The sequence below is a fragment of the Cricetulus griseus genome (assembly GCF_003668045.3).
Source record: "Cricetulus griseus strain 17A/GY chromosome 1 unlocalized genomic scaffold, alternate assembly CriGri-PICRH-1.0 chr1_1, whole genome shotgun sequence".
Classification (NCBI taxonomy): domain Eukaryota; kingdom Metazoa; phylum Chordata; class Mammalia; order Rodentia; family Cricetidae; genus Cricetulus; species Cricetulus griseus.
In genome coordinates this window covers 199809216-199828172 of record NW_023276807.1, presented here as the reverse complement: position 1 = coordinate 199828172, position 18957 = coordinate 199809216, and the positions used below count along the sequence as shown (strand labels likewise).

Here is an 18957-nt window from a genome sequence, read left to right as displayed (position 1 = left end):
TTTAACACTAGAGATTTGCTTTGTTATTCTAGAATTTTAATGAATAGAATGATGTAGTGTGCACTTTTGAATCTCTGGCTTGTTGGCTTGAATGGTGATATACTGCTGCATGGAACAGATTCTCTTCTGGTCCATGTGCATTGTGTGACTCCATCTCAGTTTGGTTTCAGTTTTCTGGATGGATACTCAGGTTTTTTCTAGTTTGAGTGTGTTAGAAATAATGTTAGTATAGAGCTTTCTTCTGTGACTCATGTGCACTCATCTCTCTGGGAATTACAGGAATGGATATACTGGCAGGATAGGTATGCTTGTCTTAAATTTTAAAGAAGCTTGCAATTTCAGTTTTCCAAATGTTAAATTCCCAGGAGGTTTCCACTTGTTGCACTGTTTTCAAACTCTGAGCCAAAGCTGTGGCTGTAGCTTAGAGATAAAAACTATGACTGAGCCATGTCTTTTTTTGAGACTGGAACTATGCATTGGAAAATTAGGAATCCACTTAAAAGAAATGGACTAGATAAACCAACCCTGTGTCCATTTTTATGAAATGTCCTTCATTAGTCTGTGATAGTTGAATGGTCTCCAGTTAGTGGGCTTGCTGGGAAGGATTAGAAGGTGTGTCTTTGTTGCAGAAGGTGTGTCAATTGGCTCAAGGTTTAACCTGCTTCCCCTATCCACAGTGCACTGTGTGCCTCCTACTTGTGATTTGAGGCAGTAGCTCTCAACTGTCCCTGCTGCCCATTTAAACACGTTGTTTTCTTTTCTTTTCTTTTCTTTTCTTTTCTTTCTTTCTTTTCTTCCCCCCCCCCCCCCCCCGGTTTTCGAGACAGGGTTTCTCTGTATTGTTTTGGAGTTTGTCCTGGAACTCGCTCTGTAGACCAGGCTGGCCTCACAGTCACAGAGATCCACCTGCCTGTGCAGGGATTAAAGGCATGCATAATGCCCGGCTAACCACATTGTTTTATAATTACCCTTGTTCATTGTGTTTTATCACATCAGTAGAAAAGTAACTAATATAAAACCTCAGGAAATGTTGCTTGTGGGATTATAAATTTTATTATATTTGTGAGGGAAGTGTTTGAGCTGAGCATGCATAGTAAATTTCCAAAGTGACTAGTTTTGTAAAAGTTTGATATTTTTTGTATTATGTTTGTGTAACTAAACTGCCATTATCCATGTTTATTGATTTAGAACAAACTATTCAGTATTAATTTTATTTTTATCATAGTACCTTTGCAGTAATTGATAGTAAGAAGTATATACTATGTTTTATTATCTGCTACACACTGCCTAGATTAGTACTTTGCATGAATATAATCATTTCCTGAATTCAAAACAGTATTTTAAAATTTTTGTTTACATTTTACTTTGACTTTATGTATATGTCTTACCTGAATGTATGTATGTTCACTTCATGTGCCCTGGGGCCTGAGTAGGTCAGGAAAGGGCATTAGAACAATAGTTGTAAACCACTATTGGGTACTGGAAACTGAACCTGGAGCAACAGCTGCTCACCTACATCTCCAGCCCTAAAACAAAATTGATTTTTATAGGGCTGTTTTAGGTGAAAGCTTTATTGCATGTATGTATGTATGTATGTATGTATGTATGTATGTATGTATGTATGTTTGTATGTATGTGTCCCTGTATATGAGTGTGTGTGTGTGTGTGTGTGTGTGTGTGTGTGTGTGTATGTATGTGTCCCTGGGGTTGAACTGATCATCAGTCTTGGCTGTAAGCACCCTTATATAGTGAACCATCTCCTAGTCCAAAGCCTAATTGTTTACAAAAACAATTAAAATTGATTTTAAAACAAAAATTTAGTTCACATGGCAGAATCTGCTGATGTGTTATATTCAGTGTGTTCAATCATTGTCCTCTTTATCAAAGAAATAAAACAAACATTCTACTTCTTCACTGCAGAAGAATTACCCAAATTGAAGTAAAAAAGCAATTTACACAAAGTAGAGATTGGCAAACTAAGACATGGGACCAAATCTGTCATTCCATTTGATCTTTGTGACCTTTTTTTCTGTTTTCCATAGTATCATGTGAATGATATCTGGAAGTTCAACTTCAGCACCCATAGTTAAAGCTCTTTGAGACCTGTTACATAATACTTTGTTACTACTTTCTCACCAGTGTAGCCAAGTGGAATAGTTACAACAGGAACTTCATGTGACATCCTCTTGATTACCTCACACTGGGCTTGGCACACTGCATATCTCAGTGAGGCACTTCTATTAAACAGTGTTTATGTTTCACATGTGTGGTTATGCTGTAACAGTGTTTTAGTTTAATTTTTATTGTACATGTGGGAATTTGACCTGAATGAGTGTCTTTGTACCACCTGTGTGCAGTGCCCCTGGTTGCCAGAAGGTGGTGTTGGATTCCCTATGTTTAGGATTACAGCCATTTGTGACTTTCCTTGTGGGTGCTGGGGTTCCAGCCCATCTCTTGGAAGAGCAGCTGGTGCTCTTAAAGACTGAGCCAACATTCTAGCTACAAGTTAAGGCTGCATGCCTACCATGTCAAAATGAGAAAAGGAAAGTCCTTGTTTTAAGGGACAGTGGACCACGGATTAATCATGAGGTGGTTTTTCTACATTCTACTAAAGAATACTATGCATACTGCCATGATCAGACTAAGAGCCTCAAATATTCCAAGTTCACATGAAGGCATTTCTCCTCCAATTTTTAAATGCAATATCCCAGAATTTATGACTACAGACATATAGGCTGGCACATTGACACACAAAGTGAAAATACGGCCACACACACAGTTTGTTTTTGAATGGCTCATTAGCCAAGCAATAGCCATTTACTAATGGCAAATTAATCAAATTCTATTTTATTGTGTCAGCCAAGAAATTTATTTAGAAAATTGAATTTGCTTAAGATTTCTAGTCTTTGATGACAATAGTCGATTTAAGAATTGAGGACACTGAGCGTGACTCAGGAGTCAACTAAAGGAGGTAATTTCATGCGGTTTTCTTTGGCTGCTTTTTGGCTTTTGTTTGTTCAATTCTTCCCTCCCCTCTCTCCCTTCCTGTCTTTCTTCTTGCTTGCTTCCAACCCCAACCCACTCCATCTCCTCTTCTTCCTTGCTGGAGCTCTCTGAATAGGCAAGGGTATTCTTAAACTTGGAATCCTCCTGCCTCTGCTTCCTGAGTGTTCCTCCACAGGGAGTGTGCCACCATGGTTACCCTTCTTAAGGTCTTTACAAATCAGCACATGCTACTGACATTGGCCTCTTATTCTAGGAAGGGTGCCGCTTTTGAAATGACTCAAGAATTCATTAGTTTCCACTAGAAGTCTATGTGGAACATCATGTAGACATGACTATTTTCAAAAAAGTTAAGAAAATATTAGTTATAATCTGAGATGAAGTTTATTGAAGTAAGTTATAGCTGATGATGATAAAAACATTAGGAGCATAAAAAGCTCTGTGGTATCTTGAATACCTTTCAGGGACATTGTAGGAACAGGGATGAGACAGCCTAATTCCAGTTTCACTGGGAGACTCTGTCTCATGGGAATAAAATGGAGACTGATAGAAGGAGCATCTCTTGTCCCTGAGTGCCCTTCGAAAAGTAGCCTCACTTGTGAGTGTGTGGGTGCGCTCATGAAGAAACAATTCTACAAATTGTTTTTTTTTAATTTGTTCTTGAAGAGTCAAAATTTTAATCTGTTTCACATATATTCTGCATATTATTTTGTTTACTGAAATATTTTGATCTCCTGGCAAAACTCAAGATTTTTCTAAAAATGACATGTTTCTTATGCTCCTGTTATTGAACATTAGATGACTTTTAAAATTAGCTTTTGCTGCAGATTTCTATATCAATTCTTAAAATTTTTAGATGTTTATTTAATTTGTTATTTTATGTGTTTTGAGTATTTTGTCTGCATGTATGTGTGTGTACACCACACCAGTGCCTTTGGACCATGATGGTCAGAAGTGAGCTGTAGATCCCCTGGAGTTAAAGTGCTGAGCAGCCATGTAGGTGCTAGAATCAAACCCATGTCCTCTACAGGAGCAAGTGTTCTTAGTCACTCATCCATCTCTCCAACCCATCATTTGTTAATTTGCAATTAGTTCTTAATTGTAAGTAAACAGTGTTGTGCACATATCTTATGGTAAAGTCATTTGCCAGCAACCACTATAACTAATAGTAATGTCAGGTGCTTAGTAAATATTCTGGTTTTTTTTTTTCCCAAAAGCTCAAACAAGAGTTGTTATTCATTTATGCACTCTGAAATTTGTAGCAGATAAGTTGGGCTCAGATTGTAGCCTTACCTGTTTTTCTTTAGACCTACATTCAAAGACAAAGGTAACCTCCTTACTTTGAAGTCCATCCTCTGCTGCAGTCAGAGTTTCTGTCTAATGCTGGATTTGCATGGATGCTTATACTGCAGCAACATTCTAAAATGCAGATTTCAAAACTTCACTCTAATGTAATTCTATAATGCCTTCTTAGATGAGTGTTCTTAGTGTAAATATTATGCTTCTTGATTATATGCTAGTATTTGGCAATGGCTATTTGAAAAGACATTTTGAAAGCCAAAATACAGAATTTATTATAGATTGTGTTGGGAGACCAATATTTGCTATCAGTTTTATTTTCATGCACCCACTCCTGTGTGTGTCTCTGTGGAGGTCAGAGGACAGGCAGGCGTCCATTCCCTCCTTACTATCTTACGGGTTCTCGAATTGAACTCAAGTTGTGGGGTTTGGAGGCAAGTACCTTTACCTCCTGAGTCATCTTGCTAGTTCTTGTCATTAGCCTTGATGAACATATTTAACCTTTTTATTCCTGATAACAACCTTCTGAGAGTGTATTATTTTCAAATGGAGATTCATAGCTAGGAACATCTTTCACATATGAACGTTTGTAATCCATGGCAAAGTGCTGAATCACAGGAATAAGGCCCCATGGAGCTCTCTCCCAGTGTTGTAGTAGTACTAAAGGATCTTTTACTCTTTCCCCTCTGTTTCCTGAAGTTTCTGTAAAGATGTTGCATTCTCATTCTTATCTCATATTGAGCTTTAGGCTTTGTTTTTAAAGTTTCCTTTCATGCAGTACTTTCCTCTAAGGCACTTTGTGTCTTAATTATAGTACCCTCCCCTTTAACGGGAAAAAAAGCCTGCTTATTTTCAGTGGGATTCAAAACACACTTCCCGTTTTAGAGCAGATTTATCATCACCCTTCAGGCTGTTCTTTAATATAGAGCTCTTTAGAATGAATATCTTAAGCTGTTCCCCAGATGTTTTAACTTCAGCGAACTTGTGGTTTTCTTTATTGGCATCTTTGTTTGTAGTATTCGGAAGATGAAAGAAGATATCTTCTGAGTATCTAAACACATTTCATATTGGTTTTTGAATGTCTTTTGCTGCCAGCACATACATAGGATAATACTTACACTGATAAATTTTCATAGTCTTTTCTTTAAAAGGTAATGTCAGAAAGATGATTCTGTTAGGAGTAATGTAAAAATAGTATTGTCTTTTATATGTGGTCTTGAGTTTACTTTGCTGTGCAATTCATATTTTGCGTAGTTCTGTTTTAAAGCTGGTTCTCTAATTGAAAATTCTCTGTGAAATGAGAAAACTTGCTTTTCCTCCACAAATATAAAGATGGCTGATAAAATCTATTGAGTGTTTAACATATTCAAGGTATTGAAGTGGAAGAATTAAATAGTGTGCTGGAACACAATCTTCTGTCCCCAATGCTGCTTGCTTAGATCCTATGTGATCTAAGTTGCTTAGAAGCATTGGATTTCGTTTTCTGTGGTGACTTCTTCCTTTCCTCCTTCCTTCTCCCTCCCTCTTCCTTTTAGTGCTAGCCCAACTGTTCTTCACTAATGTTTTCTACTTTCAACGTCATCTCTTCACATAGCTTTCAGAGAACACTAATTTTAGTACCTTTATTATAATCTCACAGGTTTCTATATAGTTTTAAATTTTTCTGCGTATGTTTCTCCAATTCTTCCTTTTTGTTTTTCCCCTCAGTATAACTTTCAGGTGTTGATGAGATACTATTTGTATAAAGCTGTAGCATCTTCACGCTCTAGCTTCTGTTCAATGCCCCTTTATTCTCTAAGAATGTAATATGGAGCCACAAGGAAGATGAAATACTGTAATAAAATCCACAATTAAGCTATTTTCATAATTCAGTCTTTCTTGTTTGCCTCTATTCCTGGAGCCTGAACTTCTGGAACTTCCAAATGAGACCAGTGGATTTTGTGCCCATTAATTGTCTAGATGTAGTCTGTGTTGACATATGCTCTCCCCCTTTTCTAGACAAAAATATTGACCTCGCTTAATCTATGATTTTATTAAGATGGTCAAACCCTCATACCCTGTCCCCTGCACCAACCTCAGAGAAAAGAGAGAACAGTATGGCAGGACATACAGTCTGAAGGATCTACAGTTACAGTTCTGATGTCTACTTCTACTGCTCATTCTTGCCCATTATGGTTTACTTCCTCTTTTCCTGGACTGTCTTTTGTTTTGTGAGGTTGCCCAAGAGAATGATTTTTTTTTTTTAAGGTGATTTTTGTTAGCCTTCTTAGCTTGCCATTCAGCTTAAGAATTCAGCAGACTTGTTACCGAACAAACAAGCTATATGAAGTTTGATAAATCTCTGCTTTGTTTTGTTTTGTTTTTATCTGTTTAGCTTCCTATTACCGGCTACAAATGTGTGCAGGTGTGAAAGAGCACTGTTGGTTTAAGCCTGATCTTGGAGGAGTTCTTATCTCCATGGAAATGTATCATCATGCCTCTTTGCTAACTTTGTTTATATGACTTCATATTTATATGACCTTTCTGGTTGTTGTCAGCAGGAATGTTGGCTATGACACATTATTTGTTACCTGGAATTGGAAATTCAGTATGTTATATTTTGATGGGGATTTAAATGCCTGCCTAAATGTTTCTGATGAGTGGTTTATTTTTAAAGTTTGACAGAAAAATGATTAGCTGTTACTCAACCATTCCCATATCAGTTGCATGTATTTCTAGAACTTGTCTGTGATTGGAGAAACTCTGCCCCATGAGAACTGTGGGCTTTGATTAAAAAAAAAAAAAAGAATAGAAAGCAAAACAAAAAAGAAAGATGAGGAGACTGTGTAATTTGTGTTTGGAGTTACTCATGGATAAGTGTCATTAGGCTTACCAGGAGACTGCACATGTCAATTTGAGGATCACTTTCCTACAGTATTTTTCTGTCCCTTGCATGGCTTAAAACTAAATGTCAAACAATTTACTGTTTAATGAAAATTGTAAATGGATTTAGTGGAATTTAGTTGTATTTTTTTATGATCAGTTGAAACCTAATGCACATGCCATTTATGTAAATTTAGGCGTAATCATTTTACTCATCTATACTTGGAAAGTGCTTTTCACCACTATATTTGATTATCTTACATGCTAAAAAAACCCTTCATCTTCAGAGTTATAAATAGGAATAATTAAACCTTTAAACATTTTAGAATTGAATATGGGCTTATCTAAGCAGCATGTGTTTAAAACCAACTTCTTATCAAAGAAAATGAAGTTAGGAGGCAGAGAAATACCTCTAAATTACAATCCTCATGAACTAATGGTTTAACTTTGGCTTTGAAAGATTGTTACTTTTTCCATCTTTTTCAAATATACTTAAATATAAGCACATGTGCAGAATGTTCTTTTGGCTTTTATCAGACTGACATTTGAGTGAATTTTTTTTAACCTCACTGAACATTTGTGGTAGAAAATTTCAAAGCTTTGAAACTTACAATTTGCCTATGGATTTCCCTCCTCTGTGTTATTCTATTAACATTTGGTCTTAATAAGTATAACCTGTTTGGAATTACTGGCGTTGTAAATTTATTTTTCGTTTGGATGAGAACTTTAGGAAAGAAAATTGAAAATCCCAACCTGGCAGTTATGAATGCTTTCTGAGAGTTTCTTTGAATTTTTCTGTGAAGATTTTAATTAAGTGTCTTATTCCTCTTCATATGTCTTACCTTCCTCAATTGTTTTAAATTATTGATGTTGGCTTCTATGCTGTGGTAGTTTGAAATTTGAGGTCCGCTTTGCTTCATATGTATGTCATGTGTGCATGTATGTCCCTTCTCTGCTCCACACCAGAATTTTTCTTCCTCTACTTTGGAATAACATAGTGCCTTTTAGTTTCGGTGAAAATGGGAAGCAGTTGCTCTTAGAAGTACAACTTGTATAGCCTGAGTCTGTATAGTTTCCTGTTCATAATTCTTGTCTTATTTTTTCCATAGAGAATAATTGGTGGCATATCATAAGCTATAGTCATGGTGTCCTGCATTTCTAATAGAAGTTGCTTCATGTCACATAAGTAGGACTTAATAAAAGCCAGGCGTGGCGGTGTAGCATTCACAGGAGGCAGAGGCAGGTGGATGTCTAAGTTCTTGCCAAGGAGAGCTACGTGGTAAGACCCTGTCTCAAAAAAAACCTAAAACAAAACAAAACATTACAGTCTTTATTGGAAACCTCACTTCCAGTCTTGTAGGCATCTTTCCTCTGTCTTGTGACTCCAACTAGCAAAAACTCCATGTTTTGCTGTTTTAATTTACAGCCTGATGTTAAGTTGAATGAAATGGGGTGGAGAGCTGCATGTGACTATGAGGCTATCCTGAAAACAAATGTCATATTCCAGTATTCTTACTGCTTTTTAAAGTGAACATTCAGAGAGTTTTAGAGACTGAAAATGAAGGTAATAGAAAATATATGCCAAGAATAGACACCCTCGCCTGTTGAATGAATAAATCTGCTACCAGCTCCAGACCTGTGTTTTGGGTGGGGGCTGGGAGAAAGCATAAGGCAGGTCCCCTTTCCAGTGCATCATCACTGATCCATCCTAATTAGGATCTTGTCAAACATGGGAAATCTGATAAGTTTTAAGTCCCTGGTTATTGTATCTCCACTACCACTGATGTAATAAACCAATCAAACCGAATTAGTAAATCTAGGTTTAATAAACAGAGCAAAGCATTCTTGGATGACCCTCAGGAGGGCAGGAGAGGAATCTCTGAGCAAATATCATGGCCAGATCTTAAGTAAGTCTATAGGTGGGTTCTTGAGCAGCACTGAGGAGGCACTAACTCTTGGCAGGCTTTCAGAGGGGCAGGGCCACTGTTTGACAGGCTTTCTGAGGGGGCAGGGTCTGGAGAGAGAGAGGGAAAGGGAGAGGGAGAGGGAGGGAGGGAGAGGAAAGGGGGAGGGGGAGAGCCTCTTTGGGTATATGGGTGCCAGGGACTGAGGTGGAACTTCCACTAGAATAAAACCATGATCTGTCCTTGACCTCTGAATCAAGCTTCTCATTGCTGGAATTTCTCCTTCTAGTCCATCAACGTGTTAGATTGGAATTGGACATAACCCTTTGAACCAAAGCATTTAAATGATCTCAGAGGAAAACATGTTATCTTCTGAGGAAGTTTCCACTTTGGTGTCTTATAAATAACAGAATTCCAAAATGTCTATGGCCCCGGGTTTGGAAAAGCTATGCATTTAATTCTCTGTTGAGAAAGGTAACATGAAAAATGTCAAGAATTGGTGAGCTTCTGCCTGTTGGTATTAAGGTTTTTCAGCCTTTGTATACACCCTGAAATGATCTCAGAAGTCAGTAACAAAAGACAAGCCAAGAAAACTTTAGCCTATTAGTTCACTTAGTGATAATGATTTTATGTGTCTTATAATGTCAAGTTCCTTAGTGTACATTGAAGTATAGTTTACATGCACATAATTAACTCCTTATGTGTAAAATTTTAAATTTGGATATTTATACTTCATAACCAACAACAAAATTGAAAATGTTTCATTTTTAACACATCTTTCTTTCTAATTAGTCTCTTTTAAAAACCCTCATCTATGGCACCTGATTTCAACCAGTTGTTTATGTTATCCAGAATGGAAAAAAAAAAGGAATGATTTTGTATGGTTGCTATAGTGTCTGGCTTCTTTCACATAGCTTACAGTGTTTTTTGAGAGTGATCTGTGTTGCTGAACAAATGGCTCGTTCATTTCTTCTTATTGTATAACAGCTTCCCTCCTATGGACAAATCAATTAGTTTATTTATTAATTTTTCTTTGAAAAAATTAAGGTTGTAGCAACTGCAGAGATGCATGATTATAATAGTAATCGAATGTTTACATATTTCCAGGGAATCACCAAACACTGCTGAGCCTTTTGAATTTTCCATCAGCAGTGTTTCCCTTCTACATGTTTTGCATCTCTTATCAGTTATTAGGATTTTCGTTGCTTAATATTTTCAGATTTTTCATGTCTTTCTGGGAAAAAAAATGTGTCACACTGTAATTTCCATGTGGATTTTCCTAGAACTAATGGTGTTGATAGCTATAGTTCCTCATCAGTTGATTGGCTGACCAGGGCCTGTGTTTGATCATCAGCACAGAAAGGTATGGAAGGAAGTGGGAAAGGAGAGGAGGGTGCTTCTTAGGGATTAATTTTGTGTGATGTGAAGTATACACCATGGTCAGCAGTGTATTTGTTGTTGTCATTCTGGAATATCAGAAAAGAAAGCTGATGTTCCTAAAGCTTCTTTGTGTCATTTCCATTTGCCTTGCTAGTTTACATCACTAAGTAGCTAAAAGAACTAAGAAAGATACCTTGGAAGCCATGTCTTAAAATTGAGTAAGGAATAGCCAGGTATGGTGGTGCATACCATAATCCCAGCAGATTGGAGACAGAGAGGCAGGTGGATCTCTTGAGTTTGAAGACAGCATGGTCTACATATCGACAGCCCAAGATAGCCTGGGCCACATAGAGAAATTCCGTCTTCAAAATAAACAAACAAACCAAAAAAATTAGTAAAGAATAAAAATTTGAAATACCCAAATCTCAATTATTTCTCTTTTAACCTTATAAATTTTATCACAGCAGATTATAGGGGCAAGACTTCTCTCTCTCTCTCTCTCTCTCTCTCTCTCTGCAGAGTTTCTCTGTGTTTTAGAATGATTTGTTTCCATATTAGAACATTTCACTTGGTAGCTTTTTATGTATGTATTATCACTTTTATTTGCTGTACAATCTGAAGCTATTTATTACTAAACAGCCAATGTTTAATTGAAGGTTTGCTTACCATGTTTCTCATTGATCTTCAAGGCCTCTCGCCTTCCTTATAATGTACTTGTTTTCTTCAACAGCAAAGAGGGTGAATATATAACTATGTTAATTGTCCAGGAATTATTTATAAAGAACTTAGTGATGTTAGAGTGGAAAGCATTACCTAGAACTTAAGTTCTACATACACTGTCAAACAAGCATTAAAAGTCCTTTAGATAGAAGGTAGGATATGGGTCTCATTGCCTTTAATCTTAGCACTGGGAGACAGAGCCAAATAGATCTCTGAGTTCCAACCTAGCCAGGACTACACAGTGAGACCTTATTTCAAACATCAACAATCCACAAAAACTACTTTAGAAGGAATTGATTTTTTTTTTTACCTAATTTTACTCTTTAAGAAATTCTGAGTTGAGCCCAGTGACATAAACCAAAATGTTTTTACATAAAAGTTTTAAATGTATCTATAATGAAATCATAGAACACAGAAATAGTTCTATACAAGATGCACCATAACTGTTAATGTTTTTCTTCATAGATATTTTCCATTAATTTTAATTAAAACATTCTAGTTATGTTGTATGAAGTATTCTTGTAATTATATTGAATGATAAATATTAATCATCCCAAACCCATCCCAACCTTGGTTGTTGTTGTTTTGTTTTGTTTTCTCATTTTTCAAGGCAGGGTTTCTCTGTGGTTTTGGAGGCTGTCCTAGAACTAGCTCTTGTAGACCAGGCTGGTCTCAAACTCACAGAGATCTGCCTGCCTCTGCCTCCCGAGTCCATCGGTTGATGATGTTTTCTAATACAAGGTCTTCCTTATGTATCCTTGGCTGGCCTGGAATTCAGAGATCTCCCTGACACTGCCTCCTGAATGCTGTGATCAAGGGATGCCCCAATATGCCCAACCTCTTTTTATATATTTGCTTAATATGGACTGCCACTGTCTATAAGTCATAGTTTCATACAGTGTCATAGTTCTGTCTTGTAATAATACATCAGGTACATAGCTATAGTTATATAGTATATATTTTATTCTCCTTACTCATTTCTTGGATTTGGGGTATTCATGGGTTTTTGTTTTTTTTTTTTAATATTCCTTATTGCATATCATGGTAGGATAAGCAGGCTTTTAAATGGAAATTTTTATGTTTCAAAATTTTCTCTGGGATAATGCCCAGAAATAGAGTTTTATAATGATGAGGTGTGTGTATGTGCGTGTGTGTGTATGTGTATGAGAGACGGGGAGGGAGACAGAGAGATTGATTGATTGATTTCCGGTGCATATTGTCAAATTGCTTTCTGAGAGATTTCTGTCATTTGTCAAAGTTTTCCATCTGTTAATGCTGAGTATAATTCATACATTCAACTAATTGTTTTCTGGAGAAATCTCTTTATATGTACTGGATTACTAACAAGAGGGATTCATTATTTTTCAACATTTATCATTTTCTTTCATTTCTTTTATTTGTATTTTTATCTGGCTCTTAATGATTTTTGTTTATTTGTAATAAAGGTAGACTTGATCAATATTAAAATTTCTTAATTTTTATTAATACTAGACTTTAATTTGTTTTTATTTTATGTATGAAAACATCCTTTTTATATATTCCAGATTATTCATTCTATGTACCTCTGTTTTCTGTGAATATTGAATTATAGTTTTAGATTCTTCCCCCATCCCCTCTGTCACACAAAATATACTTTCCATTGTCTTTTAATGCATTTTGATTCAAGAGGAATACAAATACCAAGTAACAATGAGGATGTGTCCACAAAACTTATTCATGCATCCATAGTAAGAAAAAGAGCTAGAAGCAATTCAAGTATCCATGGACAGATACACTCACAAATAAATGTGGTATAATAAATACCTACTACAGATATAAGCCTTATTCTAGTCAGTGTTCTATTGCTATGAAGAGAAGCCATTACCACGACAACTCTTATAAAGAAAACCATTTAATTGGGTCTGGCTTATTGTTTCTGAGGTTTAGTCTATTATTGGCATGACATGGAACATGGCAGCTCAGAGGCAGATGTGTTGCTGGAGAAGATGAGAGTGAGAAGATGAGAGTTCTAAATCCAGATCTGCAAACAGCTCAAAGAGAGGGAGAGCCATTAGGCCTGACTTGGGCTTTTGAAACTTCAAAACCCTCGCCCAGTAACCCTTCCTCCAACAAGGCCACACTGGCCTCAACAAGTCCACACCTCCTAATTCTTTTAAATAGTGGTACTCCCTAAGTATTCAAATTAATGCACCAATGGTGGCCATTCTTACTCAAACCACCAAAAGCCTTGAAAGTATTTTTTGTGAAAGAGTCTAATTGCCAAAACCCATATATTATATAATTTCGTTTGTATGCAGTGTCCAGAATGGGAAAAAAAAGATAAAATATACATTAGTAGTTGTTTAAGGTGGGATGTGAGGTGATGGAGAGATTTGGTTTTGAAGAATATTGACTTTCTGTTGTCAAGGTGATTGTGGTGACAGTTGCACAAACATGAAACAATTGTATGGTACATTTTAATGGAGTGAATTGTTTGGCTTGTGGATATATATGTGTGTAATACACTCACAATGTTTGTGTTGTTCATTTGTTTATTTTCTATGCAGTGCTATTGGTTGACCTCAGGATATCAAATATGCCTGGCAAGCTATCTGCCACTGAGTTGTATTCCCAGCCTTTTTTTTTTTTTTTTTTTTTATCTTAAAGCTGCTAGGAGAAAAGATGAAAGGCCCGAGAGAGTGGAAGAGGAAAATAGGAAGATTGAGAGACAGAAAGAAGTAGAGATCACCAATTAAGTACATTACTTAGTCCTGGGTGGTCTACGAATCTTTACATTGTTCTTAGAAGATCTTTTGCATGACAGACCAATTTAAATTTAATCCTGAGCTCAAGGTGGAAAAGTTTTACAAATACACCATTTAAAATCCATAGTTCACTGTCTTCCATTACTACTTATCTAACTTTATTACATTTGAATTTTGTAAACTATAAAGTGTTATTTTGTTGCACCTTTGAAATTCTGTTCTAATTTTCATGAATTTTTTTTTTGTTTTTTTTTTTTGTTGTTGTTGTTTTTCGAGACAGGGTTTTTTTGTGTAGACTTGGAGCCTATCCTGGCACTTGCACTGTAGACTAGGCTGGCCTCGAACTCACAAAGATCCGCCTACCTCTGCCTCCTGAGTGCTGGGATTTAAGGTGTACACCACCAACGCCCGGCAATTTTCAAGAATTTTAATCCTATCTAAAACATAATTTTTGAAATTCAGAAAGACATGAAATGAGAAGTGAACACATGCTTCCTCATCTGTTTTGAATTTTAAAGTTAAAATTTTTAGGTCTTTCATAATGATTTCCAGGATGTTTTTTTGTATGTTTGTTTTTTATTCTGTAGAAAACCCTTGTGTGAAGAAGGGGAAAATCTTCATTTTTAAGTTTTATATAATTCTCAAATTAAAACTCTGTTGGCTTTTTGGGTTATGTTTTGTTCTGACTTTTGAGACAGGGTCTCCTATAGCTCAGGCTGCCCTTGAGCTTGCTCTGTTACCAGAGTAACTTTAGATTTCTGACTTCCTGCCTTTATCTCTTGGGATAACAGCCTTCTAGCTTCCCATCCAGCAGGATTCTGGCTTTGAATAGCCACTTTGCCATATGTGACCTTCATTTGTCAAATCTTTTATTTTGCTGTCTATGTAGTATAATGACTTAGTTCACAGTATATATTTTAGATTCTTAATGTTATGTATTTACAGAAGAAATTTAATTCATTTTTTGAATGCAAATAGATGATTTTGGGATTGCACTAATTATATTTTAATTAGAAGAACTTGTAGTCTGTGAAAACTGACATATGCTAACTTAACTTCTCCTGTGGTTTCCTTGTAGGTTTGATGAACTTGTAAGAAAATTCAAAGTTGAATATCATGCTGGTGGCTCTACCCAGAATTCAATTAAAGTGGCTCAGGTTGGTTAATTATATTAAAAATTAAAATTAAAATGTTTCAAAATTACTCTAAACTTTTGATTATTTTACATAGTTTTTTCCAATTTACTTTTAATGTTACAAAACAGTTTTGTTCATTTACGCTTGAGTCTTTAACAATGAATCTAATAAAAATAACTTTAGTTGTCTTTCTTTGATAAGCTTAGAAAAAATTCAGTGTATTTATTCATCACTATAATTTTTATTGGTTTGTAGAACTTATTTCATCAATAGCCATAATTTTTATTTTAAAAGTGAAATGTTTTTCTTGTTTGTTAATTGTATCTAATATTGCTTATAATGTCAACTCCTTTGCTAAATTTGTTCCTTTATCCTTCAGTTGCTCAATTTCCCCTTCTCTTATCTGAAGGCAGGGTTTACCTGTATAGACTTGGCTGGCCTAGAGCTCACTATGTGAGGTCTAGGTCAGCCTCAAACTTCTGGCAATTTTCTTTCCTTTGTCTGTAGAGCACTAGGATTACAAGTTAATACATTTAGAAAATTTTCTTTTTATAAAGGTTATTGCCTGCACCTGTAATTTCAGATATTTTGAAGGCTGATTTGGGAGGATCATGACGGAAAAAATAAGCATCATAGTTTCAGCAAAACTGAAGTCCTAACATTACCAAAAAGGAGCCTTAGGTGACTGTGATGTTTTCATGGCAGCTCACACATAACTGGATTTGGGAGGGAAACCAGCAAAATAGGGGGACGGTATAACAAAAGGAACTGCAGATTAGACAAGGTACCAGAAGGGTTGTGAAAGCAAATGTGCAGAATGAATGACAGGTACTTCTCAGTCAATGAATGCTTATTCAAAATAGTGAGTTAGCTTAATTATTCTATAGGCATTACCAACCTAACATCACATTCACCAACCACAAGTCTTAACTCTAATGGTCCATGGGATAACCTAGGGAATGTTTCTTCAGACAAGCTCTGCTCTGTAAAGCCTCAGGTACGTGGGTCTTCCCTGTCAGATGCCAGAAAGATGGAAGGCTTCTCAACAATGAATATGTTAACTTGCTTACAGTTCTATCATACTTTTATACTTCAAGTGATGGGACAGATCATGTCAAGAAAATGTTCCTAAAGCACTTATGTACTTTGATTTATCTAACCACATTTTAATGAAGCCACAATCATATACAAACCCATATTTGTTGATGTCCTGTTCAAATATACATCTAGATTCATGTATATTTGACAGATAATACAAATACAAACTTGGGTAGTTTTCACACACTTCTTTGTTTCTGTACATTTGTTTGTTTTTGGACACAAGGTCTGGCTCTGCAGCCCCAGCTGGCCTGGAACTCAAAAAAATCTACATGCCTCTACTTTGTAAATACTGTTTAAAGGTATACACCACCCCAGCCAGATAAAAGTTTTATTTCATTTCAGATGTCTATGTGCACCTTCCCCTGCCCCCCAACCCACCCAGTGTGGGTTCTGGGAACCAAACTCAGAAGAGTAGTTACTGCAGAGCCAACGCTCCAGCCCCCTCCTACACTTTTTATTTATCAAAAAGCAGCATTCTGTGTCTCTACCCTCCTTGCATAGAACATGTTTGTGAAAAGGAATTGTGATTTTTTCTTACCTGTTATGTTAATGCTTCCATAAAAATATTTTCATCTACCAAAATTAACCACTCAGTTACCCAGATCACCCGATTTCAGTGTGTAATTTTTTTAATTTGCCAGTTTTTTAATATAATGAAGATAAATCGAACATTAAATGTATGTATTTCCATTCACCTTTCAGCTTTTTCAAATGACATTTAGTACAATTTTCGAGTTGAAAGACACAGGAGAATGGTCTTCATGGATATGACCCGAAAAGAGTGCCTTTGGCTCAGTGAATAATAGGACAGTGTTTGTCTCTCATGTGTAAGGCCCTGGGCTCAATCCCAGCTCCAAAAAGATTACCAAAAAAAAAAAAGAAAAAAAGAAAAGAAAATCCCTGGTTATGGACCTAGAAATACCAGCTCTTAAATATTATAAAAATTCAGAGTCTGAAGCAGAATGACTGCAAATTTAAGGCCAGCCAGCATGGACTATACATACATCAAGACCTTATGTCAATAGAGTTAATAATTTGAGAACAAAAAACGTGTCTGTTGACAATACACTAAGCATTAGAAAGAAGAGAACCATGTTGTATCAGAAATTTGCATACAGGTTTTCCAAAAGTGTTTGGTGGTATTTGAGCAGGCTATAAAGAAGCTGGCAGAAACTCATACAACAAAAATATTGGCTTCATTTTTATGTAATAAAAGTGCTTCAAACCTATGGATTAAAAATTTTTTTCCAGGAAAGTGCACTGAAATTCAATAGAATTTTATTAGCTCCTTAACTAAAACTTTGTTTCAATTCTTGTTTTGACACCATAAATCCTGATTAACTCTGTGCTTTTAAAAAAAATATTTATTTTTTGAGAATGAAATTTTAGCTTAGACAGCCGGCAGTATACTTCAGAGTGTTCTAAATTGATAGACATTTTAGTCATAGGTAATTCATTTTAAAATTTTACCTGTCTATATTATAATAATGGATTTGATTATGGCATTTCTTACCTGCATGTAGTGTAATTTCATCACTGTCACCCTTCATTATCCTATTTTCCCTGCCCTCACTGATTTACTTTATCTTCCATACTAATTCCTTCATGTCTTCCCCCCACCACCACCATGTAGGGTCCACCCATTTTGAACCTTTCCCTCTTCCACAGTGGAATCTTGACAGGCTAGTTCATGTTCATATATTCTGCAGGTCATCACAGCTGTTGTTGAGTCCATGCATGGAACTGCTGTCTCTAGCCTCCACTTCTTCCTCTTTCTGCGGTGTTCCTGAAGAGAGCTTTGGGGAGCTAGGGAATGTAGATGTCTCATTTTGTGAGCATTCAGCTGTCATTTATGCCCAACACTTGAAACAGTCTCTACAGTAACTGCTACATGCAGGCCTGAATAAATTCTATATGATAGATCTGTAAATGCAAACAACATGACTGCTAAACACAAGGATTAATGAAACATATATAATATAATTTAGACACAAAGTATATATTCTATGCCCTGAGTTCTAAATGTGCAGAATCTCTTAGTAGGATTTTTTTCCTAGAAAATATTTTTTTCCATAGAGGTACAAATTACTCTCTCTAGTATATCTGCGGACTAATAAAATAAAATCTTAAATAATCATCCATCACCTTTTTTTAATAGAGTGTATTTTGTTTATTGTCATAATACACTGACACTAAAATCTCTAACTGCAGTTACACTCTTAACATTTTCAATGATATATTTTAAGGATGTATAATATGGTGTATAAAATTTATATATCAAGGGCTGGAGAGATGGCTCAGCAGTTAAGAGCACTGGCTGCTCTTCCAGAGGTCCTGAGTTCAATTTCCAGCAACCACATGGTGGCTCACAACCATCCATTATGAGATCTGGTGCCCTCTTCTGGTGTGCAGATATACATGGAAGCAGAATGTTGTATACATAATAAATAAATAAAATCTTTTAAAAAATTGTATATCAAATTGTTAAATGATATAAAGTAAGTAGCTGTATGTATTTTAATAAAAGAAGCATTATAAACATTGTAATATTTTCTCACATTTGTTTGATTTATGGCATTATTACTTATTGACACTACTAACTGGTCCTATTTTTGTCTTATTAATAGTAGCATTCAGGTAACAAAGAAGTCAATATCAAATGATGTATTTATAATTATGTATTGCTAGGGCTGTCATAACAGCATAACAGAGGCAAGGTGGCTTAAGCAGTGGTGATTTCTTTTTTTTTTTTTAAATTTATTTATTAGTTCAAGTTAGGGAAAAAGCTTGTTTCACATGTAAGTCCCT

General features: G+C 35.8%; 1 protein-coding gene across 1 annotated transcript in view; it reads left to right on the top strand.

Moving 5' to 3' along the window:
- Window positions 1-18957, top strand: part of Adk (adenosine kinase) — a gene marked incomplete at its 3' end in the record, with an annotated part of 398041 nt that overhangs the window by 103657 nt on the left and 275427 nt on the right. Inside the window, 1 exon segment of the mRNA NM_001244850.1 lies at window positions 14991-15069. Within this exon segment, the coding sequence (NP_001231779.1) occupies window positions 14991-15069 (79 nt within the window).